Source organism: Siphateles boraxobius, unplaced genomic scaffold, assembly GCF_051911475.1.
Source record: "Siphateles boraxobius isolate OS27281-9 unplaced genomic scaffold, OSU_SipBor_1 41, whole genome shotgun sequence".
NCBI classification, from domain to species: Eukaryota; Metazoa; Chordata; class Actinopteri; order Cypriniformes; family Leuciscidae; genus Siphateles; species Siphateles boraxobius.
Window position 1 is genome coordinate 6,566,494 of NW_027509042.1, and position 26,862 is coordinate 6,593,355.

The 26,862-nt window shown below is 39.6% G+C and overlaps 3 protein-coding genes across 5 annotated transcripts; 2 read left to right on the top strand and 1 right to left on the bottom strand.

The window, feature by feature from the left end:
- Positions 1-497: 497 nt before the first annotated feature.
- LOC143706269 (uncharacterized) lies at positions 498-4,346 on the top strand. Of its 2 annotated transcripts, XM_077197990.1 has the most exons (5): positions 527-937; positions 2,334-2,618; positions 2,700-2,812; positions 2,938-3,085; positions 3,167-4,346. In XM_077197990.1, the coding sequence occupies exons 1-5, from the start codon at positions 674-676 to the stop codon at positions 4,001-4,003; spliced, it is 1,647 nt and encodes a 548-aa protein (XP_077054105.1). In that variant the 5' UTR covers positions 527-673; the 3' UTR covers positions 4,004-4,346. The 2 variants fall into 2 exon arrangements, with proteins under 2 accessions (XP_077054104.1, XP_077054105.1); XM_077197989.1 differs by having other exon boundaries at positions 498-937; positions 2,334-2,812.
- An 892-nt stretch (positions 4,347-5,238) lies between these two features.
- tarbp2 (TAR (HIV) RNA binding protein 2) lies at positions 5,239-9,472 on the top strand. Its single transcript, XM_077197993.1, has 7 exons — positions 5,239-5,485; positions 6,782-7,093; positions 7,227-7,296; positions 7,628-7,745; positions 7,871-7,998; positions 8,099-8,300; positions 8,467-9,472. Exons 1-7 carry the CDS (start codon positions 5,433-5,435, stop codon positions 8,622-8,624), a joined length of 1,041 nt encoding a protein of 346 aa, XP_077054108.1. The 5' UTR covers positions 5,239-5,432; the 3' UTR covers positions 8,625-9,472.
- A 346-nt stretch (positions 9,473-9,818) lies between these two features.
- tespa1 (thymocyte expressed, positive selection associated 1) lies at positions 9,819-24,404 on the bottom strand. Of its 2 annotated transcripts, XR_013192960.1 has the most exons (12): positions 24,212-24,404; positions 21,324-21,486; positions 20,608-20,650; positions 15,399-15,439; positions 14,656-14,709; positions 13,527-13,566; positions 13,303-13,398; positions 12,570-12,778; positions 11,915-12,484; positions 11,550-11,825; positions 11,124-11,208; positions 9,819-10,692 (listed from the first exon to the last, which is right to left on the bottom strand). XR_013192960.1 is itself a non-coding variant. In XM_077197991.1 (11 exons), the coding sequence occupies exons 2-11, from the start codon at positions 21,472-21,474 to the stop codon at positions 10,598-10,600; spliced, it is 1,749 nt and encodes a 582-aa protein (XP_077054106.1). In that variant the 5' UTR covers positions 21,475-21,486; positions 24,212-24,404; the 3' UTR covers positions 9,819-10,597. The 2 variants fall into 2 exon arrangements, 1 of the variants encoding a protein (XP_077054106.1); XM_077197991.1 differs by having other exon boundaries at positions 11,550-12,484.
- Positions 24,405-26,862: the final 2,458 nt, after the last annotated feature.

Here is a 26,862-nt window from a genome sequence, read left to right on the forward strand (position 1 = left end):
GAAACAAAATTAAATGAACTGAAAAAACACCATCGATAAATTACCTAAATGACAAGTTCTTAATACTGTATTGTAATATAGAGGCCTACTAACTAGATCCATAGATTAGTAACCATAAATAGTATTAGTATTTTGCACGATGTAATATATATATATATATATATATATATATATATATATATATATATATATATATATATATATACTCTAAAAAGCAAGAAAATGCAATCCATATGCAGGAACAGGAGGAAAACCCATAGGCCTGAATGCTTATTTGAAGCCTCCATCTAAAAATACAAAACTTTCCAACAATTATTTTGTGTTATTTTTATTTTTTTATAATACTCAAAAACATTAAACCTTATTTTATTATTCTTACTTAAAATTATGCAATATTCAAAATAAATTAAGCTTTTTGATTAAATTGTAAAAACCTTAGGTAAGTGCAGTACGTGCTGCACAGCGCCACGAAAGTGAGACCGCCTCCAGTGCGCAACGCCCCCTACTCATGGTCCTCTTGCTTAAAACTTCACTTTTGATTGTTCCCCGTCGTTGTCGGCCAATACAGCGTTAAGCTCTGGTAGAGCGGCACCATATTTTATTCAAATTACTGAATAAATCAGAGTAAGTGGGACTGTTACAGTCTACAGTGCAGATCCTCCGCGAAGCCAAGATGACCAAGCGCAAAGGAAAAAATGCCATTAAACAGGACGACAGTTTGCTGCTCTTGGAGACGCCATCTGTAACACCACAGAGGGGATTTAAAGAATATGCTGTCCCTGCCATTGTTCTCTTTATTTTCGCTGTCGGGGGATCATCGGCACTCTGGTTCTCCATTCAGCAACAGCAAACCATCGACAGCCTGACAGAGACAGTCAATGCAATGCAACTTAGGATAACCAAGTTCCAACAGCAGTTGGGGATGGGTAATGCACAGGTATTTAATTTTGGGATACTCTACAGTTAGTTAACAAGTGTTTTCTGCTTTATAAATTAACTTTGAAATGAAAGAAATAAGTTGTCTTACATTTACGCACAGGAAACAATTTGTGCGTATTGGAACATTTTGTACTAAGCACATAGTACTTGCTCAAGTTTATATATTATGGTGTACATATTATATCATTTGTAATTTGATTGTAAAAAATACTTAATAACAATTCTCACTGCATGCCTCATGTGCCCTTTGAATATTCCATTCGCTGAATTGTGTCATGTGGCTCCCAGGCCATTAATAGTCTGTTCTAGGCAGGATCGTGTTTCCTTTTGCCAGGCTGCTTGTTTAAAGGACTTTATACAAATGGAATTCAAACCAACATGTGAACGTGAAGATATAAATAAACATGAAAATTACTCCTCTATCTGAAAGGTGGTCAGCACTGCATTAATGATCAGAAATGCAATGTATTAATGTAACACCAATTGTCAAGCAATCTTTCTTTCACTGATGATTATTCGATAACTGCAGTACTAAATGCTGTCAATTCTCTTTAATAAAGCAAGTCTTGTCAACTCTGCTTCCTATAAAGTGTACACCATCATGCCATTAACTTTGGATTAAAGTGCTCATTTTCAAAAAAATCAAGCCTAAATAATGTTATAGTAAAATAGAAAATCATTAGCACTATTAGCACTTTAAATTAATAAATTCATTTTTTTAATTGAATTTGAATGACAGAAAAAGTCACTATTTTTAATGTCTGTGGTTTCATGTACAACTACACTCAAAAGGTGCTTTGTGGAAAACGCTCTTTCAATCTTTGAGTGAGAGGTTAACCACTTGGTGTTTTTGGGTACACATGCTTTTACAGCTTACATTTAATTTAAAACCTCATTATGCTTTAAAATGTCAGTGGTTTTGGGCTATTCAAATGTATTATAATATGATTATAATCAAATTATAATCAAATTAACAGTATACATTTTAATTACAGATTTCTTTAAAAACCTTGATCTAAAGATCAACACCAGCATTGTTTTTATGATACCTTCCTTTTGAAAATCAACTGAATAATAAAATTATTAGTTGTGTAACTGGCTGGCAACAGAGCGTCTGAGCCACCTATAAATTCACCTTATTTTTTATTTCCTAAATTATCCACAGTGGCCTTAATTAAGCTTATTAGGCTACTATAACACTGTAGATTGAATTTATGATTGATGAATTTTCAGATGCTAATTACAATTGTGGATTGACAACACTGGACTGAACCAACACTAACAGGCAGCTAGGTTAGGCTCAAGAAATGTCTAATTGGATGAAATGTTGCATAATAATCAGATGAATAATTGAACTTCATTGAAATTCAAACATGTTGTCTATATATATCTAGATCGCCAATGTGGGTGTTTTTGAAGAGCGTCTACAAACACTGGAAGAGGCCTACACACAGGCCCAAAAAAAGGCAGACGTCGCCCTGGCCACTTCAGAAAAAATCAAATCTACTGATCTTCAAAGCCAAGTCTGGTCTCTTCAGTCTGAGATGAATGGCAGACTTTCTGAACTCCAGCAAGAGTTTGTTTCAACTGTAGCATTGAATGCAGTCGTCAAGAATAAGACGGAAGAGATTGAAACTCTGAAGCGGAGGTTTAATTCTATCCTCACTGCTAACACAGAGGTAGCTGTTACCATTTCTGGGCTCATAGACACTGTTTTGGTCACCAAATCACGTCTTGACGAGCAGATGTCTACTGTACAGGGTCTCACATCTGAGTTGGAGGAACAAAGAATGGAACTTAAAAGCTTGAAGGAATATTTTGTTAGAAACAAGAAGGCTCTTGAAAGGAACAGACAAGAGGTGATGGACATCAAGTGAGTAGGGGTTTTGTGGGATCATATATAATGGAATTCTCTTTAGCATTTTGGGTCTTATCAATTTTGGTGCTGTTACTGATACTGATTATTCCTAATTCATCTTTATTTGGTCTATCTACCAGGGATCTACTGGAGATGGAACAGACAAGAAGATCCCAAGCTCTTGAGGAGCAGCTTGTGGCTGTCCGTAGGAGTCTGGAGGACCATCAGAAGAGTACTCACAGCCTTCACTCTCACCTTGCTTCCCAGCTTGAGATCGTCCAGAATCAGGTATACAGTAGCACTTACGGTGTCGTTTTCTCCATATGTGATCATTTGGGCATTTGGCACAATGTTCTTTATGTATTTCAGGTGGTATCTGAAAGCCAGCAGCCCAGTTCAGAGGAAAATATTCCAGTAGAAACCCAGCAAGTGGAGCAAGCAGCAACTCAGGAGGAAGTTCCAATCAAGGATCAAACCGTTACTGAGGAGGAAATCGTAGCCGAGGAGGTTCATGTTGAAGAAGGGGAGCAATTGGAACCTGAGGAGAAAGAGCCAGATGAGGATGTTCAGTTCCACAGAGGAGAACCTGCTGCAGAGCAAGCCGGTGTGAAGAAAATTCCTGACGAAGCTGAAGTAAAAAAAGATGCATCTGAGGAGCAAGTAGTAACTGACGAGGATGAACAAGCTGATGAGGTTCCATTCCACAAGGAAGAAGCTGAAGAGGAAGCAGTAACTCAACAGGATGAAATACCTGAGGAGCTGCAGGTATCTGACGAGGAGGAACCAGAGGAGGAGGTTCAAGCCGTGGGGGAAGATGAAGTTATTGAGAAACACGAGGAAGTTCAGATCAAGGATGGAGATGCTTTTGAGGAGCAAGCACTAACTGAGACGGATGAAATAACTGAGGAGATTCCAATCCAAGAAGAAGAAACTCTCATGGAGCAAACCGAAAGCATTCCTTCTGAGGAAGACCCAACTTCCACGGAGGAGATGGAAATTGAGGCAAATGTGGCAGAGGCTGTGGAGAACTTCTCACAAGATCATGCAGTTGAAGATATCATTCAGGAGGAGACACCACAGGAGCCACTAGATGAAACTGTGAATCAGAAAGACTTGGAAGAAGATGTGCTAGACTCTGAGAAGGAAGAAGAACCTGCTGAGGAAGAACTAGATGAAAAAGGCATTTCAGCCAATGAAAGTTACTAAGATAACGATTCAAAATAAAAGACTTTTTCTGAGGACTTTAAATGATCCCAATTCCCCACTGAATTGCGTGAAACATGATACTTCACATTTGTTGAAATGTTCCTCAGTCTTACTTTGTACTCAAAAGTGAACTTGGAACCTAGCAGCGATTTTTCAAATCCAGTGATGGATTTGGTTTTCTAGTGTTAACTTGAATTGCTCAGTTTACACTGAAAATGTAGAGAGGGTTGATAATGTTTTACTAGGTTAAACATTTAAAGAATTGCATTTCATACAGTGGTTTGCCAGCTCACTAACCTCAGGAGTGCCACTTAAATAAAACTGCTTTTTATGTTTTTTAATATTTCCATTTCCCTACCTCTCTTCTGGTGTTTAGTTGTCAGTTGAAATGGGACACGTGCTGTGTGTGTGTTTATTTGCAGCTCTTAGGTCAGAGGTTCAGGAATGTGCCGCTGATCTTGGGCACTGGGGACATGTGTGTCTCATTTGTAACTATAGTGCTGATTTAAGCTCATCAAATACCTGAAAGATGAGATGTGGTGTGTCCTTAAGCAAACCACAATTCATGTTGAAACTGAAATGAAACATTTTGATTATCTACTGTTGAACATGAATAGAAGTGATAATGAGAATACACCAAGATTTAAGAATAATACCAAAACGGGTATGCATATTATGCCTCAACACTTGAGACATAATATGATAAAATATAATCATAAAGTATAATATTGTATTAATAAAAACAAATTAGGAGTCTAGCAACAACAGCTGTGACAACATTACAGTGATCTAATTCTTCAAATAATGCTTTTTGTATATTGGAATATATTTGGGTCTAAGAAGCAATAGCAAAATAACACGTCTGCTTCTAATAAATGCATTTAATATAGCAAGTACATTATTTTTGCAATGCACACGTATAGCTAAAACATTACAGTATTATGGGAAAGGCAGAATTTGAAGGCAAATTTCCTCAGGTTAGAAACTTGATTTTTAAAATTTGTTTTATTGAGACAAGTTATAGCCAGTGAGTGAAGTGGACCATATTCTGATTATCTTCAATGATGATTCCCATAACATTAATTTTAAATCATCTTAATGACGCTGAAAAAATGCTTTATTAAATGATTTATTTTCTTTAGCCTTTGTGAAATATGACCCGGACATGTTTTCGACAGGCTTCGTGGCATCCGTCAATGTCGAGACTTTTATTATGAAAATTAATAGCCGCCCTTGTTGTCCGCTTCATAATTCAGTTCGCTTGTAATGTGTTCTGTAATGCGGGAAGGTGTGAGAGAGAGGGCTTCACTGTCTCCTCGTGCCTCAGTCTTCCCGCACTGAAACTTATTAATGATACCAAGGGGGTTACAGTCACCTCGGGGGGTTTCTGCGGTCCGAAGCAAGTCAGCTCTCTATCTTTTATTGGGGAATGAACGACGAGAAAAGCCCGGATAACGGCAAGAGAAACTCTGGGTATACCAGGTAAAAATGAACCACTCATCGGCTTTTAGCCAGATGACCACGACAAACAGAGTTGTTTTTATTATTTTGTAATATTTTTTTTAATGGCAAGACAAACAGAACCCGTGTTTCCTGCCTTCGAACACACTGTAAATGTATCGTAACGTTAGAACATTCGAATTACTAAAATCGGTCCTTCGAATCACTGTCTAAAGCCTGGAATACACCGCACGACTTCTGAACGAATCTGAACGGATTTTAAAACACCAGGCATCATACACCTACAGACTTTGTAAACAGTTACAGAGGAAAAACTGCGCATCATACAAAATGACTGAGGACACACACCACTAACGTTATTGATGGGGAGTCGACTCCAAAAGAGTCGATTCCTCGACTCTTAAAGGGTTAGCTCACCCAAAATAAAAAATCCCATTATTTACTCCCCCTCAAGCCATCATAGGTGTAGCCTATATGACTTTCTTCTTTTTTTCGGAATTATATAAAAAAATATCCGGGCTCTAACAAGCTTTATAATTGGAGTTGAGCCGAGTTTTTGAAGCTCCAAAACGCGCATCATTCGTACATCATAAAAGTAATCCATACGGCTCCAGGGGGTAATAAAGGCTTCTGAAGTGTAGTGATGTGCTTTTGTAAGAAAAATATCCATATTTATAGCTTTATAAACTATAATCACTGGCTTCCGGTAACAGCCATATTCAAATCTAGTTGAAGAGTGATCTCTGACCCGACGCAGGATACACCTAGGATGGCTTGAAGGTGAGTAGTATGTAATAATTATTTTCATTTTTCGGTGAACTAACCATGTAATAGCCCTTGTTTTGGAAGTCAACTCCAGCACATGAATTGATTCTCGTTAACTAATTAAATTTAAATAAATATGTTTTAGAAATGTATTAACCCCCCAAAAAAGGACCATAGGTCAAAAAGGTCTAAACTGATCCTTATCATCAGTATGACTAAATAATTCGAATTATTGAATCACTGTCTACATCGAGCAGTCAAATTAACGGTGTCCAAAATGCAGCTCACTAGGTTTTAAGACAAAAATTGTGATTTTACATGATTATACAATACATTCTTCTCTAGACACGACCCTGAATCTTTGGCATCTTGTTATTTTGATAAATGACTTTTACTTAAGCTTGTACTGTTATTGTTTAACACAGGGTAGCAATGCATACGTAGTTTTGTGTTTCTTACTGACAGAAGTAGTCTTACCTGAAAAACCAACATATTTAGAGTCTGATACTGTAACATCCTTCTCCATGTGTTTTTATGTTCCTCTGTTCACAGTATTGAGCAAATGCTGGCTGTGAACCCCGGGAAGACGCCCATCAGTCTGCTGCAGGAATATGGAACGCGGATAGGCAAGACTCCAGTGTACGACCTGCTTAAGGCTGAGGGTCAGGCCCACCAACCCAACTTCACCTTCCGTGTGTCTGTGGGCGACATCAGCTGCACTGGCCAGGGTCCCAGCAAGAAAGCTGCCAAGCACAAAGCTGCCGAAGCTGCCCTGAAAATGCTGAAAGGTGGAATGCTGGGAGGGATCGAAGGAAATGGGATGGAGGGAGAAGGATTTGTCGGAATTGATATGGAGGGAGAATGGTAAAGATATGATTGTGTGCTTGGGAGGCCATTTGAACAGAAAATGCATTACATGAAGTACAGAAATAAGTTGGCATACTCTTAAAAAAAAAAAAAATGTAACGGAGGTTTCTCTCTTTACATCGTGTTTTAGCTCTCAGTCAGAGATGAAATCATCCAATTCAACACAACAAGCTGAGTGCAATCCAGTTGGAGCTTTGCAGGTGAGCGATCATGATCAAGATCCTTGGCCTTAACTGAACTGCAGATTGTGTATGTGCTTTGAACTTCATAGATTACAAGTCAAAGGAACCAGGTCTGTGTGTGCTGCTTTTTGATGTAGCAATTAAGCTTGCATAATATATAGACACATGTTCGTGTTTTAATTATTAGCGTCAACCACTTTAGGCCAATATTGGAAGCAGATAATGTCAAGGCTTTCCTCCAGTCTATATATATATATATATATATATATATAAATATAAAATATATAGAAGCATACACTTTGATAATCAGCCATAAAAAATTATGCAAAATAAAATGCAATTTCCACAGGAACTAGTAGTACAGAAAGGCTGGCGTTTACCCGAGTACACAGTCACACAAGAATCTGGACCTGCACACCGCAAAGAATTTACAATGACCTGCAGGGTGGAAAGATTTGTTGAGATAGGTATGTACATCTTTTTTTTGTCTATAGTCATAAATATGCAACCCATTCAAAGGATTAAATGTCTGTTGTTTAGATGTTTCTTTGTCAAAACTATGTCTTCTTAATTGTGTTACATTGTTTTGAAGGTAGTGGCACATCAAAAAAGCTTGCTAAAAGAAATGCAGCGGCAAAGATGCTCTCTCGTATCCATGATGTACCAGTGGACATGCGTAGCAGCCATGAGGCCGAAGCAGAAGAAGACACCTTCAATACGGTAAGACGGGCGTTATTTAGTAATGGGGATTATGCTGTAGTCTCAATTTCATTGTGGTTTCAATAATTTGCCCGTTTAAAAATTCATCTTCTTTCAACAGCAAATGGGCGGCAGACTAGAGGGAGGGAAGTCTAAAGGTCTGGGCTGCACGTGGGACTCTCTGCGGAACTCAGCTGGAGAGAAAATCCTACAGTTGCGCTGCCATCCTCTGGGCCAGCCTGACACCAATGCCTCCAATTTCTGTTCTCTCCTTCATGAACTTTCTGAGGAGCAACGCTTTGATGTCAGCTACCTGGACATAGGTGAGATACAAGGCTGCGTAAGGTGCTTTATTGAGATACTGAAACCACTAACTACTTTACTCATGTGAATAAGCAAAAAGAGAGCCCGCCTTAGTGTTTGCACCGATTCTGAAGATGGATGTCTTTTAGAAATGTAATCTTATTTGTACTTTATTTGTTCACTCAGAGGAGCGCAGTTTAAGCGGCCTTTACCAGTGTCTGGTGGAGTTGTCCACACAGCCGATTACCGTCTGCCACGGATTTGCCTCCAGCCTGGATGCGGCACGTGCCAGTGCTGCCCACAATGCCCTTCAGTACCTGAAGATCATGGCAGGGGGGAAATAAGCCAGAGCAACAGCTCACCTGTAACTTTTTTTCCCTTTCTTTTTGTTTCCCAGGGTAAAATAGGAAAATCAGGTTAATTTAAGTTTTACTCTTCTACCACCTGTTCTGTGACGGGGTTTGTTTGTTTGACACAGTAGATGCACTACAATGGTCTGCAAGGCATAATGGTCTGTTGAGTTCCAGTTGGAGGACGGACTGATTGCATCATTTTCTCCTTGAATAGGACACAAAAAAGTCTACTCTTGCTCCACAGTGCCTCCAAACAAAGACTGGGTAGACTATTCATTTGAAACCTGAGGACAATTTCTACACAAATAATTTGCCCAGAAGTCTTCAACTTTTAACTTTCCCTCTGATTTTCTTTTTTCATTTAAATTATGGCAAAGATACTGTATGAACTTGATGAATTGATTAAACTAAAATAGGCGGCATGACTTTTTTTTTGTTACTTTTGTAAATATTTGACTTTTGTATATTTTAATTTCATAATTTTTTTTAGTAATATAAGTTATTCCTTAACATTTATTGTCTCGTAGAATATATTTGTAAAATAAAGTCTTTTTCTCTCTGCCATTGAAGATATATAATTTTTAATATGAGCTTGACAGTTTGTGGTAAATATCTACCTCTGTGTAATTGTTTCTGCCTCCCAGGCTTCATTACATTTGGACTGGTAAAGATTGAAAGACTGAACTCTGTATTTGAGAGTAACTGTAATTTCATATTCAGGATAATAGCATTGATGACCAACAGTAGTACTGTGACAACGTATGTAATTTGTAACAAATTGGTTAATCTGTAATCAATTGGATATTTTATCTTGAACAATAAACTTGAAATTAACATCATCTTTTGTATTGATTGTGGCATTTAGTCCTTTATCATTTAGCAAATTCAATTAATCCTAGACAACAGTATATTTCTAGAAAGTGTGTACTAGAATGTGGTCATGTTGTAATTACTTAACATGCTTTGTTGTAATTACTTAACATGCTTTATTGCACCACAAGGGGGCAGTGGAGATGACTTTCAATGTCTGCAATAGTTAACCTGAAGAAGAATGTTCATGCTAATGCATTTTGATTAGACATTTTTTTTGTGTTCACATACTTGTGTAGAGTTTCAGGACTTGGCTTCAATGACAGCTGTTTTGAACAAGTTTGGGTAAAGTATAACACACCAGCCAACCAAAACTCCATTATTCAAATAAATTATTTATTACTATTGAGTAGTTACAAATAGATGCAACATGTACTGCGACTCACTCATTTCAAGAATAAGACCAAAAATGTGAAAAGCCTAACACAAATAAAGCTAGTTAAAAAGCAGAAGTTAATATTCATCACTGTAGGCTGTTGGTTTACACGTTGAAAGCAACATGAATGCATGCTCCAGGGCCCAGTTGCATGTCTTAAGAACTATTATGATATTAGCAGTTAGTAATCTTTTCAGAATCAAATGAGACCAATCTAATTTGATTGGTTAGATCGCCCAAAACTTTTAAACATTTAAACATTGATCAGCAAACATAAACATAAGCCTAAAGGAATAGTTAACCCAAAAATTTAAATTCTGTCATAATTTACTCACCTTCAAGTTGTTCCAAACCTGTATGAGTTTCTTTCTTCTCATGGACACAAAAGGAGATATTTTAGAAGATATTTTGTGTTCTGATGATGGAACGGCGTGGGTGAGTAATTAATGACAGAAGTTGAAATTTTGGGTGAACTATCCCTTTAAAGAACAAAAATTAGATGACTAACTTGTAGAATTAGTCTAGCAGTGTATGCAACCGGCCACCTGTCTTATTGTGAATGGTTAATCTGTACAAGATATTCCAATGAAAAAGTAAATCCAATGAATTCCTGATGGATAAAACCACTTAGAAAAATGTGTTTGCAAACACCATTTCATGTTGACTTAAAGGGTATTAGTACACACTTTGTGCTTCTTCATTACCCTAAGTTTTGATGTTATGTTTTCTCTGGGGTGAAGAGGGAATGGTGCACATCCTCTTCAGCATATCCACTGCTGTCTGACTGAAAACTGTCCCCTCGCAGAGGTGACGCTGGGAATGAAAAATGATTAATGTGTAAGAAAACTGTTAGGCAGTCAAAACAGCACCCAATTCTTTTTCAACTGTTTCTGTGAACAAAAACGATAGTTTGCAGATTTTCTTGCGACTTCCTGTTAGGTTGTTTCCCCATGAAATGTTTTAGCGATAAGGCAGACAAGATAAGCTGGACCAAATTCTGGCATTTTACTGCAATGTGTTTTTAACAAGTCAGCACAACACCTTCCTTTCTCACCACATCAACAAATGTTGCTTTCTGTGATCTTGTAAGGGTGATTTTGCTTATTTTGGTGATAACACTGCACAGCTGATAAACAGATATTCAGTTGACTTGGTTTTACTTACTGAAAAAGAATTAGTCAAATTAGTGGCTAAAATTTGCCTCACATATTCTAATCATGGTAAAGACTACTCATGTTACTTACATTTTGAATGCTGTGCCGAAACAGACAATGAGACTGTGGAGCAGAATTCTGATGAAGTGGCTTCCTCTTCTTCTGCACTGTGAACCTGAATTGAAACCCTATACTTAATAATATACCACAACAGTATAGAAAACTAGATGTTTACATTGTCAGAGGATAGTGTCAGTGCTGTTTTCCTTTACTAAACTCTTATTAAATTCCTGACCTGAAGTAAGAGCAACAGTAAAAGTGTAAAAAGTAATGGTACAAAAGCTTGCAGCATTATAATCTCTATGCAAGGGAGGAACACGAAGAGGAAGTTTGGAGGTGGGTTTGGCAATAAAGCATTGAGTAATATTCTGTTAATGACGTCTTATGGGAGAACTCGTGTGGGAGAACTTTTGCTCTTGCCATAAAAATGGATTAAAATGATAGGAGATATCGTACCTCTTCCAGTTCAAAGGAGTTGCCTTCTTTGCTCAGGTTTAGTGGTTTCACTGGGCTTAGGTACCTCTTGATGTTGGATGAACACTGCCCCTGTGTGTCTCTGTTGGGGAGGGTTCTGTCGTCCTCCCATCCAGTGACAGTAATCTGACATAACGACTTGTGTAAATTCATTGCATTAGATTTATTTGTCATCTGGTGTGCAAAAGGTGAGTCTTTGGCATCCATACTATTTGTCTGTAAGCAGCGGTAAGGTGCCTGATTGACACATTCAACAACCTGAGGACATATGATATCATGAGTAATGATAGGAACAGGTTTCACGGTAACGTCAGATCTTTTCGAGTGAAGAGAAGGCAGAGAACCACCTTTGGACTCCCTGTCTGTTCTGGGCTCCTGGCAAGGTGTACACTCTGCTAATGTATCCCTGAGGTTGTGTATGTTTTCATATGTCGTCTCGGATAGTAGATGACAAGGTATAGGCTCAAAATAATCAGTCCTTTCAGTGTTTTCCTTGTATGTCTTCTCCTCAAGTTCTTTATTGCTCTCTACAAACCAGTCCAAATCTTGTTCCAAATCATCTACTTCCATTTGAAGGCATAAATCTTGGTCATTAGCATCGTCATTTTCTGCACTCTTCTCAATGACACCTGACAGACTATATTTACGCTTACGAGGTGAATTGCTTGGTGACGTGGAGTCCGAGCCACGGGATCCCGTGTACAAGCACATCTTGGAGATAGTGTCTTTTAGTCTTTCAACAGGAGAGCGCGGTTCACTGCGGACACTGGTTCGAGACATGGTCCTCTCCACGATTGGGGAGCTGAAGGTTAACTGGGGTGGCGCAAGCTTCTGAAGTGGCGTTCGGGACACGTGGGAGTACAGCGAATAGAAAGCATTGGCCATTGCCGTCAATGCCTCTACTTGTCGGAAACGACCTGTGCCAAAACAAGATGAGCGGATGTGACAAATGTCTCTAAAGTTGTAGTAGGAGCAATATTCTGTAACTCTGTGATTCCTTACTTGCTAATGAAAGACAAGGGTCTTCCTGGCGTATCCTGGTGAGTTGGGATTCAAGGAACAGGCGGAAATTGATGCCTCTGAGCTGGGACGGAAAGTTGAAGAAACGGACTGGGATGCGGGCAGTCACCTGTGGTTCCTCGCAACCGAAACCCAGCTGGAAAAGGGTCTCTTCTGCATCTTCGGCACGCATCTGGAGGACCTCAGACACACTGGTGGATTTTTTTAGACATCATGAAAAGCAAAAGATTTTTTTTTTTTAAGTATGTGAGAGAACTCTGGTTCAGGTAGACATGCACGGAATCTATGCCCACACAAAAGTTCTACACATTCTTCATCCCTTGCATGTTTATTTGCTGTATAATTTGCACAGTTTCATGACGCAGATACAAACAGGAATGTAATATGTCAGTCCAAGGAATTTTGTTTATGTAAGAAATTAACAATTCAGAAAATGTGAAAAAATAATCAGTTTCAGGGTTGGCCTTTTTATTAGTAAAAGCCACATATTCCACATGCAGGTTATGCGAGTGGCATAAATGTACTACTTAATTATGCATCACTCTGCATTTGCAACCACTTTTTTTAATTTTTCCAAACCCATTTACAGAAGAACAGATAAATCTCAAATTGTTTTGCTTATTGCTTGTCAGGCACTAAGCTGGTAACCTTCATCCAATAGGCCAGCTAAATGGGGTATTATTTGGTCCATTGAGTGCCTTAGCCATGCCCTTACCTGGAAGCAGTCCTGCTGGTAGTGGTTGAGAAGGCACTGGATGCAACACTCTGGCCCATGTTGAACAACGGTAGGTTAAGCTTCTGTTGAGGAGTGCTGTTGGTATACAAATAATGAATGTAAATACAATGAAAGAAGGTATTTAGAAGCATAAATGAGTAACCATGAGCTAAAGAATGAAGGTGGTAAGTCAACTGGTGCGGCAAAGTCAACCTGTTTCTTACCTAAAATGTGGCGCACCTGAGGCAGCATATAATGCATTGGCTGTGAAATAAATAATAGCAGATATTAGTGAAGGGGAAAAAAAATTACTATGTACAATACCCTTCAAATGTTTGGGTTCACATTTTTTCCCCGAAATTAATACTGAATACTGAATAACTAATACTGAATATTTTAAAGAAATTATTACTTCTATTCAGTAAGGATGCATTAAATTGCATAAATTCTATTTTAAATAAATGCCGTTCTTTCGTACCTTCTATTTAACAAAGAATCCTGGGGGGATCATGGTTTCCACAAAAATAATCAACATTGATGATAATACTGTAATAAGAAATATTTCTTGAGCACCAAATCAGCATATTAGAATGATTTCTGAAGACTGGAGTAATGATGCTGAAAATTCAGCTTTGTCATCATACATTTTAAAATATATAACATTTTTACAATTAAATATTAGTATTCAATTGTAAAAGTTGTTTTTAATAATATTTCCCCAGTTTTTAATGTATTTTTTTTAAATCAAATACTGTACATGCAGCCTTGGTGAGCAGAAGTCTTCTTTCAAAAACATTTTTAAAAATCTTCAACTTCAGACTTCTGGTAGTGTATAGCTTAAAATAAACACACGCCTGTCCCAAAAGACCATTTATTCATTACTTCCTGTATCTGGCCTTGTGCAAGTGTGTTACTTTCCGGGTGTAGGCCTAGAAATTTTGTAAGAGTGGTTCATTATAATAAACAAGATGTGCTGGAGAGTGAGGGGAGGTTCGCTCTAAAACATAAATGTAGTGCTGCTTCGTACAGTATATAATCACTGCCATCAGACTGACTATGAGACCCTTACTGACAGGTACAAGGAAGTCACTCAACATTACAAAGAACCCAATTATTCAAAATTTACTGAGGCGGCACAAGGGTCTGGCACAAAATTGTAGCCAATATGTTGGAATATAATGGATCGAGGTTTGCTAACAAAATAAATATAGAGTTCAGTTTATGTAAAACTATTAGTCATTCAGCAGACATTTTTAGAAGAGAACTGCTCATTAAAGGTGATGTGTTTGTTCTTTAACATTGTTAAACACTTCCAGCTGTCATTATACCTGAGTTACTGTTGCTTCTACTCACCTTCTGCACCCAGACTCAGATCATCCTCAAAACTGGTGGCTGTCCTCAAAGGGCCTGTAGGGTTACATTTGACAATTTTAGGAGGATTTAGACGTGTCGCAAAGATGTGATCAATTGGCAGTTAGTCAATAAACACTGGTAAGCCTGCACAGAATCGACACCTGCCGAGGTCTCGAAAAAGCACAGATGTCTGCAAAATTCTAATCGACATCATTCATCATGTAAAGCTATCCACATCCCGAAACTCTTGAGTGTTTGTTTTATAATATTTTTAGCTAATTTGATCATGCTTTTATCTATGAATATGATCTATTTTAATACAGTCAAATAATTCTGTGGATTTTACTGTACAATCATCCTGTAAAATGTGGAAAAAGTGTACTGGCTTGACGTACATTATGCGGACCCAATGTCCTTATCATAATATATTGTGTATTCAGGTTATAGGCCACGCCCCCTACATTATAAAGACATGCAGATGTCCTCATAATTCAATTAACTAAATAAACATACTAAACTTTTTTTTAAATGTAGAAATGCAGAAAATATTCTGTGACGGTTATGTTTATGGGTCAGTGATAGAGAATATCATTAAAAAAACATTACACCTATGGAATGTCCTCATAATGATAGGTGTACCAACATGTGTGTACAAATTCTGTGCAGGCCTACTTGACATATGTAAAAATGACATATTTTGCAATTCTGCTTTTGGATGTGCAGGTTTTGTAGTCAAGAACTACCTGTTGTTAGGTGACTGCTTTTGGCAAGACTGGCTTCATTTCTACAGATAAAATGGTGAAAAGAAAACAGAGAGAGAGAGAGAGAGAGAGAGAGAGAGAGAGAGAGAGAGAGAGAGAGAGAGAGAGAGAGAGAGAGAGAGAGAGAGAGAGAGAGAGAGAGAGAGAGAGAGAGAGAGAGAGAGAGAGAGAGAGAGAGAGAGAGAGAGAGAGAGAGAGAGAGAGAGAGAGAGAGAGAGAGAGAGGAAATACATATGAAAAATTCACTTTTATCAAGTCTGAATAAGCTCAGGTCTGTGGGCGGGTTGTGGGCATGCAGCAAAATACTGCGATAAAAATAGAAACAGACACGCACATAAGACGTGTTTCAATCCTTGTGGCAGTGTGTACCGGTTGCCCTTATTAAACAAATGTCAGAATGATAGATTATTAGATCTTTTGCTGCTTGTCACAGAGACAAAAGTCGCTTTCCAAGCACTGTGGATTATGTTCTGTCTCGCATCTGACTACTTGTTACGAATTTGCGTGGAAGCAAAGGCAGTAGGCGGATCTAAATGCAGCAGTTGACTTTAATTACGGGTTCAGAACAGACAAGATACTCGTGGTACGCACATTAAACATACATTCAATAACTGACCACGAACAAAAGAGCAGACAGGATTTAAATACACAGACGGGATGAGGGAACAAGACACAGCTGGGGCAAATCAGAACACCGAGCGGGACCATACAACCTAACAAGACAACACACCTGAACCAAGGGACCTAATAATGACATGACTAGAATAACAGACTACAAATAACAAGGCACAAACTGAATAAAAGACCAAAGACAGAGAAACCACAAACCAGAAACATGACAAAATGAATAAACACCGTAACATTATCCCCCCCTTCCATAAGGCGCGACCCCGCGCCGAATGAACATCAAATAGGGGCGGGAGGGTGGGCGCCCTGGAGGCTGACGAGGGCGTGGCTTGCCCGGAACAGGAAGCCTCCAGGGCGGAGCAGGACGTGACGGCGGCCAGGGCGGAGCAGGACGAGGCGAAGGCCAGGGCGGAGCAGGACGAGGCGAAGGCCAGGGCGGAGCAGGACGAGGCGAAGGCCAGGGCGGAGCAGGACGAGGCGAAGGCCAGGGCGGAGCAGGACGAGGCGAAGGCCAGGGCGGAGCAGGACGAGGCGAAGGCCAGGGCGGAGCATGGCGTGGCAAAGGCCAGGGCGGAGCATGGCGTGGCAAAGGCCAGGGTGGAGCATGGCGTGGCAAAGGCCAGGGTGGAGCATGGCGTGGCAAAGGCCAGGGCGGAGCACGATGAGATGGTGGCCAGGTCGGAGCAGACTCAGACGAGGATGAGGACCATGTCGACGTCGTCTCCATGGCCCTCACGGAGTACCTTCTGCCCCCCCCCAAAAAATACTTGGGGAAATCCTCGGGAGGAACCTCCAGGTGGTAGATGGGTTCCGGGCAGGCCTCCCGGAGCTTGAAGGGCGCAGGCAGGACGAGGCGCAGAGGCGGGGCCGGCAGGGCGAGGCGCAGAGGCGGGGCCGGCAGGGCGAGGCGCAGAGGCGGGGCCGGCAGGGCGAGGCGCAGAGGCGGGGCCGGCAGGGCGAGGCGCAGAGGCGGGGCCGGCAGGGCGAGGCGCAGAGGCGGGGCCGGCAGGGCGAGGCGCAGAGGCGGGGCCGGCAGGGCGAGGCGCAGAGGCGGGGCCGGCAGGGCGAGGCGCAGAGGCGGGGCCGGCAGGGCGAGGCGTCTGGGAACGCCCTCCGTAGCCTGGCGAAGCAAACGAGTCCTCCTCCTCCTTCTGCGACGACGCTTCACTGGGCTTGATTCACTACTGGACGTACTTGACTCAGTAGACTCACTTGACTCACTTGACTTGGCACTTGACTCACTTGACTTGGCACTTGACTCACTTGACTTGGCACTTGACTCACTTGACTTGGCACTTGACTCACTTGACTTGGCACTTGATTCACTTGACTTGGCACTTGATTCACTTGACTTGGCACTTGATTCACTTGACTTGGCACTTGATTCACTTGACTTGGCACTTGATTCACTTGACTTGGCACTTGATTCACTTGACTTGGCACTTGATTCACTTGACTTGGCACTTGATTCACTTGACTTGGCACTTGATTCACTTGACTTGGCACTTGATTCACTTGACTTGGCACTTGATTCACTTGACTTGGCACTTGATTCACTTGACTTGGCACTTGATTCACTTGACTTGGCACTTGATTCACTTGACTTGGCACTTGATTCACTTGACTTGGCACTTGATTCACTTGACTTGGCACTTGATTCACTTGACTTGGCACTTGATTCACTTGACTTGGCACTTGATTCACTTGACTTGGCACTTGATTCACTTGACTTGGCACTTGATTCACTTGACTTGGCACTTGATTCACTTGACTTGGCACTTGATTCACTTGACTTGGCACTTGATTCACTTGACTTGGCACTTGATTCACTTGACTTGGCACTTGATTCACTTGACTTGGCACTTGATTCACTTGACTTGGCACTTGATTCACTTGACTTGGCACTTGATTCACTTGACTTGGCACTTGATTCACTTGACTTGGCACTTGATTCACTTGACTTGGCACTTGATTCACTTGACTTGGCACTTGATTCACTTGACTTGGCACTTGATTCACTTGACTTGGCACTTGATTCACTTGACTTGGCACTTGATTCACTTGACTTGGCACTTGATTCACTTGACTTGGCACTTGATTCACTTGACTTGGCACTTGATTCACTTGACTTGGCACTTGATTCACTTGACTTGGCACTTGATTCACTTGACTTGGCACTTGATTCACTTGACTTGGCACTTGATTCACTTGACTTGGCACTTGATTCACTTGACTTGGCACTTGATTCACTTGACTTGGCACTTGATTCACTTGACTTGGCACTTGATTCACTTGACTTGGCACTTGATTCACTTGACTTGGCACTTGATTCACTTGACTTGGCACTTGATTCACTTGACTTGGCACTTGATTCACTTGACTTGGCACTTGATTCACTTGACTTGGCACTTGATTCACTTGACTTGGCACTTGATTCACTTGACTTGGCACTTGATTCACTTGACTTGGCACTTGATTCACTTGACTTGGCACTTGATTCACTTGACTTGGCACTTGATTCACTTGACTTGGCACTTGATTCACTTGACTTGGCACTTGATTCACTTGACTTGGCACTTGATTCACTTGACTCGGCACTTGATTCACTTGACTCGGCACTTGATTCACTTGGCTCGGAACTTGACTCACTTGGCTCGGAACTTGACTCACTTGACTCGGAACTTGACTCACTTGACTCGGAACTTGACTCACTTGACTCGGAACTTGACTCAGGAACTTGATTCACTTGACTCGGAACTTGACTCGGCACTTGATTCACTTGACTCGGCACTTGATTCACTTGACTCGGCACTTGATTCACTTGACTCGGCACTTGATTCACTTGACTCGGCACTTGATTCACTTGACTCGGCACTTGATTCACTTGACTCGGCACTTGATTCACTTGACTCGGCACTTGATTCACTTGACTCGGCACTTGACTCAGAACTTGATTCACTTGACTCGGAACTTGACTCGGAACTTGGTTCACTTGACCCGGCGGCGCTTGACTCACTTGACTCGGCGGCACTTGACTCGGCGGCGCTTGACTCACTTGACTCGGCGGCACTTGACTCGGCGGCAATTGACTCGCTTGACTCGGGAAGCGCGGTCTCACTTGACTCGGCGGCACTTGACTCACTTGACTCGGGTTCGTCGAGGCTGAAGCGACGTGCGGGTTCGGAAGACAGAAGCTCAGCCTCAGGCATGTCGATCTCGGCAGGAAGAAGCTCAGGCATGTCGGTCTCGGCAGGAAGAAGCTCAGGCATGTCGTGGAAAGCGGGCTCGACTCGGCTCACTTGAAGCGCAGGCTCGTGGAGCGTGGTCTCGGCTGAGCAGCTGAAGTGAAGCGCGGGCGCGACCGGGCTGACGTTAAGCGCAGGCTCTCGCAGCTTCTCCTCCACACCCACAGTAAACGGGGAACCGCTCCACAACAGGGCCAGGTCAACGTACCATTCTAAAGATCCGTGAGGACCAGGTTCGGGCATCAGAGACCGGAGTGGTTCCGATAATCCTCCGCGGAAGAAGATCTTCAAGCCGTGGGTGTTCATGTGCGCGAGATATGCCAGCTCGAGGAATTCTGCGACATAATCCTCGATGGCGCGATTCTCCTGGCGAAGACGGAGGATCTGGACATCAGGACTCCAGGTAGGCATGGCTGCTAGATCCTAGGGGGTCAGTTATTCTGTTACGAATTTGCGTGGAAGCAAAGGCAGTAGGCGGATCTAAATGCAGCAGTTGACTTTAATTACGGGTTCAGAACAGACAAGATACTCGTGGTACGCACATTAAACATACATTCAATAACTGACCACGAACAAAAGAGCAGACAGGATTTAAATACACAGACGGGATGAGGGAACAAGACACAGCTGGGGCAAATCAGAACACCGAGCGGGACCATACAACCTAACAAGACAACACACCTGAACCAAGGGACCTAATAATGACATGACTAGAATAACAGACTACAAATAACAAGGCACAAACTGAATAAAAGACCAAAGACAGAGAAACCACAAACCAGAAACATGACAAAATGAATAAACACCGTAACACTACTGCTGCTGGGAATGTGATTAGATATCCTATTTAATTTACAGGCTTTGCAGAATATAATTCAAGAACCTAAATGTTACATGTGCATTTAATGTTAAAAAGTTATTTCCATTCCTAATATATTGGGGAAAAATGAGTTAATCCTTATTCTTGAAAACACTTTCTTCGTGGCTTCTTTCAAAGTGAGAAACAATAACAATACGTTTTTCTGCGGTTTCCTGATCCAGAAAGAAAAAAAATGAAAACAGATTCTTCCTCAGCACAACCAATAAATAGAGAAAAACAATGTAGCTCAGATGTTTTTTCACTAAAAGCTTTCAGGTGAAGGTACCTTGTGAAAACATGGTCTTGGACCCTCAGAGGTTGTTAATGTTTTTTTTTTTAACCTGCATGACCGTCAACAAACAAGTTCAAGAACATTTGTGGTTTTCCATTCACTTGTTGTTATTGTATTATAATTGAATCACAATGACTGTCTTTTATAGAAAGACACAAAAACACTCACCCACAACCTTGGAGCCAGGTTTCAATCTTTCCTGCAGAGCATCCTGTGGAAACAAAATAAAGACGCACATTGTGATCTTAGCCTGTCTGTTTGAGGATAGGTGTGTGAGTGAGAGAGAGAGAGAGAGAGAGAGAGAGAGAGAGAGAGAGAGAGAGAGAGAGAGAGAGAGAGAGAGAGAGAGAGGGAGAGAGAGAGAGGTGTAAATGAGCTGTCTGGTTTTTAGAGTTTATCTGGTGGTACGGTTTGTGGTCAATCCTTTATCTCTCACAGCAGCAGTTATAATTTGGCTTCATTTAGAAGTGGCCTAATTCAAAGTGGCTGCAATACAATTTTATTAACATTTGAATGTCAAATAACCTCCTGATCTATTGTTGCGCTTTTTAATTGCGGCACATCTGATAATGTTTTTGCTTACTTTACTAAAGCATACAGTAGTCTCAAAAAGTATTTGGACTGCATGACTAACATTAACAAAATATCAGGCCAAGTGATGTTTTATTTAAATAAATAAAGCGCAAGTGCAGTTTAAGCAAAGCATTTCACTAATGAAATAATCTTCACTAAAACACACAAAAGTAAAGCCTTCTAAAGACTTAATCCCCCCGGTTGCATGTAGTTTTAAATTACTTGCTTAAGAGGAAATTAGATATGCAGCTTCTTTCCATATTATAGAGTTATTGACACAGCTGAATGTTAAACATTAACCTGATGCTCACCATCCACAAAGACGTCATCTTGAAGAGAGAAATGAGGCTGCTGTTCTGCTGTTGTACCGCAGTGTTCTGCATCTCTTACGGTAAACTTGCGGCGGCTGCTGCTGCTGAGCGCCCACGCCTGTCGCCTCTCCCTTTTCGAAGGACTCTCCATCTCTGTGGCCACCTGCCATGAGAAAGCACTTCTTACAGGATCATTTGACAAAAAAAAGGGAAAATGTTGCAGATGGTTTTGAAGTAAAATATAAGCAGCAAAATAGACAAAAATAAAACCAGAAACAAATATAGAAATCACCCTTAAATGTAGACAGAGCGAATGGTCCGATTTTGAGTAAACTTTGTTATACATCAAAATAAAATAAAAAATATTTCATTTGCTTTTTGTAGCCTTTGGCACTTTTCACAATTCACATGTTTCAAAGCAGCATCACAGAATACCGTTATGTTGATGTGTATAATAGCCTACATTAATCTTAGATTAATCGTAGAGATATAACTTTTTGATTATTTCCAGGACTGTCATTTAAAATGCATAATCACAAATTAAGTTTACTTTTATACCTCAAAAATTGAGACCAACAACTTAGCGTATAATCATCAGGAGCGTGGAGGTCATGTATAGACCTTATTCACAGCAGCGCCATCTTTGATTTTTAACAGTAATGAAAGCTATGGCTGTGAGGGATAGACATAAATCTCTTCAGTGGGTTGTAATGTTTTTTAAATGTGTTTCTAGATTGTTCTGCTGACAAAACACTGCAAAAACTATCTTTCCAATGAATTTCAGTAAACAAAAAACTTGGTGGAAAGCTGTGGAGAATTATAAGTGATCTATGAGCTTTATGCCACTTTTTTACAGCGGATGCCATTGAAAACACAGTAAGTCTATCACAGCCTCGCTTTCATACCTGTCATAGCGCTGCTCTGAATAAGGTCTACGATAGTGTTTTCACTCCTCTGTGGGTTCTAATGTTTAACTGGACAGTGTGCAATCTAGACTTGCTGAAATGTACATTCTAATCATCAATTTTCATGAAGCGATCTAGGTTTCACGCAACCCAAATTGTTTCTAATGTCCCTAGCAATGAGTCATATTTGAAATATGTATAATAAAAATGGTAATGGTCATGTTGATGTTTGGCCAATATTTCTGAAAATGATCATGACGAAAAGTCTTCAAGCGCTGTTGCTATGGTTACATGTGAACGCATATAGCATCTATGTATAAGGTCTATAGACATATCTTCACACTGCGCATTCTGTAATTCTAATATTGAAACAATACCACATTTGTTTTTGGATTGTGATTATGCAAAGGAGTTCTGGAAAAAAGCAGCCTGGCTTATTTTTTCTGCTTATTACAAACTCTTTACTTTTGAGGTTGTGAATGTGCTGTTTTGGATTTGGGACTCCAGGTCAAAGGAGATGGATGACAGATTAAAACTGCTTACTTTATGTGGCGAATTTCATCTTCATAAGTGTAAAGTAACTGATTCTAAGCCCAATTTTAGACTTTTTTGTGTTGATTTAAAATTGTTTTATGACTCTCTTTGTTTATCAGTTAATAAGAAAGCTGCTAAAACTTCTTTGTTACTCAAAGAAATTATGGTCTCATTATAAATTACCTCTTGATTTTCTGAAGATCATTATTTATTTATTCCCAATGTTATTTATTTCTAATTACTTGTATTCATTTTGCGTATTTGTAGTTTCTATGCATGTTTTGTGAATTTTTTTTAAAATGTTTTAATATTTATATATATTTATATATATGCTCTGAAGTTTATATATATAATTTCTATAGACCTTATTCAAAGCAGCGCCATCTTTGATTTTTAACGGGAATGAAAGTGAGGCTGATGGATAGAGACATGCATCTCTTCAGAGGGTTGTAGGCTACTGTTATTTAATGCGTTTTGGGATTGTTCTGCTGACGAAACACTGCAAAAACATCTTTCCAAGAAACTTCAGTAGATGTAAAGCTCCAGACATCACTAGCTGAGGAAAAGTATTAGTGATTTAGGAGTTTTATAGCCTACAGTTTTTTTTGTTTGGGTTGTTTTTTTGTTTTGTTTTTACAGCGGATGCCATTGTAAACACGGTAAGTCTGTCCCTCACATCGCTTTCATAGTCATGACGCTGCTCTGAATAAGGTCCAGATGAAAATCATAGGCTAGACTGTAAAAAAGATTAAATGAAAAAAAGTAAAAAATACACAACTTGGCTCTCTGAAAGACTTTTAAACCAAAAACTACAATTTTAGTTTATATATAAACTAAACTATATTTTAGTCATATATAAATAAAAACAATACTAAAGTAACAATTACTGTTTTGTCAGACAGTGTGTTTGTGAATATGTAATCCTAACTAAAATTGTGAGCTGCCATAGACCTGCGGTTACGGTTCCCCGCATCTTTTTACCGAAGGTAATACGCCCCCTGGCTAGCTTTTGTAGTTACTAAAAATGTTTAAAGGCAATTAAAACTGAGACACAGCCTACCTATCATATAGGCTATAAAATATTACTTTAAAAAAACCTTTCTTGAGGATCAAGCTTAAATTAAGCGTCATACAAACCCTGCATAATTCTCTCACCCTCTCTATTAGCAATCTGATTTACATAAAGACAGCTTGCGTTATAAAGGAAATCACGCGCAAGCAGCAATCGCGTTCGATAGAGTAACACATTTCCATATCACTTTCACTTAAGATACAGTGATTTTGTTTATTAGTGGATTACGAGCAGTCTGAAGTGCCTTAAACACACACACACATTTTGCGCGCGCGCACACACACAGAGAGAGAGAGAGAGAGAGAGAGAGAGAGAGAGTACGGAAGTTTATAGTTAGTTTTTTCTAAATTATGGTTTCCATTGCGCATCAAACCTACCTTAAAAAGTGCCTCGATCAGTCCATTCTCATGGCAACTGCATAATTCACCGCTCTGATGTCCTGCATCCCGCTCACACGCTCACCTTTAAGGATATCCATCGCAGAGAAATAACAGATGGAAGATTGAGAGTCATGCCCATGGTCGTTTGAGCCGCCAACGCTCGCAGTCATGACGCGTTGTTAGTCTAACTGGCGGAAGCGGTAGGAGGAAGATGACAAGATGTGCTGAGAAGAATAGAAAGAGCTCTGTTGTGGCCACACACTGATGTAGGAAATGCTGTTACACACCATTTACAGAGCAAGTTTTATCAGTTGAAGCATAGCAGACACGCAAGATAAAATCGAGGCATAAGGCACCGCGTCTGAAATTATACAAGTCTACTTTCAATTAAAAAGCCACTTGTTTTAAAAAGATCTCTATTGGTTTTCTGGTTGATCTGTTTTTGTCATATGCTGTCTGTTATTGTGGTCTTGTGAAGTGTAGGCTATGTGTGACATTGGCATACTTTACTGTAAAATAAGTGTTAGATTTGAAGTTGTCAGTCACACTGCCAATAAACTGCAACTGACACAGCTAACTTTAACTAACCCAGTTAGTCACCATCAAAACTGGCAGTTCTTCTTTTATGGAATATTGCATTATTCATTATGAATTATTTTCCCATGCATATCAATGAATGTGCTCTCGTAATCCTCTCTTCTCTTCTCTTCTCTATGAAATTAGCATTTTTGGGTGAACTATCCCTAACAGCTGTGAACCAATAAGCATCAAGGCAGGTGTGGTAAAAAAAAAATTTTTAAAAAACAATTGGTAAGATATCCTGGCTTGCTCTCTTCCACTGTAGCCCATATCTTTTCTTTCTTCTTTGCAATATTAAAATATACAGTCTTGTGTGTTTTTTAAACTTTGAGGAGGCAACTTTGATATTTCAAAAGAGTGGAGTGGGTATAGGGAAAGGACAGGGAAGAGGTGAAGAGCGGAGGAGGGAAAAGAGATGAAGGGAGAGAATGAGGAGCGAGTGAGAGTGGTAGGCATTGAAAGAGCAAGAGGAGAAGTGAGTATGCAGGAGGATGGAAGAGGAGAGTTGAGACTGAAGAGGCTCAAATGGGATAAGAGCTACTCTGATCATGTTATGAAACAGAAAACAGAGGGTTCAACCTAATGTGAGCAGACCAGTCTGGTCACAATTTCAACAAAGGGAGGAGGAATGTCATAAGTATGCCACGGCCAAGAAAAGAATCTGTGTAAAAAGCTCCATAACACAGTAAAGGTTAAATAAATTAAGAGGCTAGACAGCTGTAGTCATTTGAAATGTTTAAAGACTTTAGTTTGTAAATTATACTGTAAATATATATTTCCCTTTAAAAGTTATTTAAAAAATAATAATAATAATTATACTTTTATTCAGCAATGAGGCATTAAATTGGCCAAAAGTGGCCGTAAAGACACCCATTAAAGATTTCTATTGCAAATAAATTCAGATTTTTTTTTTCTTTCATTTTCCACAAAAAGACATTTTCAGCATTGAAAATGAAATGAATTTTTTCCCAAAATTACTGTTTTTAATGTATTTTTGATCCAATAAATGCAGCCTTGGTAAGCATATGAAACTTCATTAAAAACACTGAAAAATCTTACCAAACCCATATTTTTGAGGAGTACACAGGAGTGTATTTAAAAAAAAAAAATTAACACCATGCTAATTACGAACTGAACAAATTTTAAGCTGGTTTGACAAAGTTTGAGTCTTTATTCAAACATCAGGATATCCATTCTCTTTTTCGTGGTTAAACTCATGGCAAGTCATATCTTTAGGATATTGAAAGGAAAAAGAAATAGCAAAGATATGTTTGCAACAATGTATTGTCAAGAGAAAGACTGAAGAGCACCGCAATAGCACTTTCTTGCAGTAAATTTGTATTTAAACACTAGGTGTCAGTATGTGTTCACTTGTAATCAATGAGGTTTTTAGACAGTACTACGTCTGGGAATTTTTTGAGAGATGTCAAATCATATATTGTGATTTATCATTTGGCTGAAGAGTTTGTCTAATTATCTGTCAAATAATTTATAAGATTGCTTAATCGGATTTTTCCCAAAGGAAGAGTTGAAAATTTTAGTACATTCACAGATTCATAATGAGGTTTTAATGTGCTTCTGTCCCCAGTTAGACTTTAAATATATGACTGATGGGTCTGTATGAAGTGGTTATATTAGATAATTTATAATTAAAATGTGCAGTCTCTGTTGATGAACCAAACATTATTCCAAGATCGATTTAAATTTAGTCCGAATCCAAATACGTGTCCCATTTCATCCCAGTTTAAATAGCATATTTGACCATGCCATTTCATTCAACAAATAGAAAGCTGCCAGGCCTATTCTTCCATTTTTGAAAAATAAAAGATTGGTTTCATATTGAGAATAATTGACTCTCATTTATGTGGCCTCACAACCTCTCATTGGTAACAAGGAAAACTGGAATGTCTTCTTAAAAGCTAAAGCCATGGTTTGAAATTTGAAATTGATTGTTTTGTCAGTGAGTGTTCAAATTCTAAATCAGGTTGTCATAAAAGAAGCAAATCAATTTTCCATCACCAATTTATCATATTCATTCATTTCCACATCCACAGTCAAATTCACTTGTT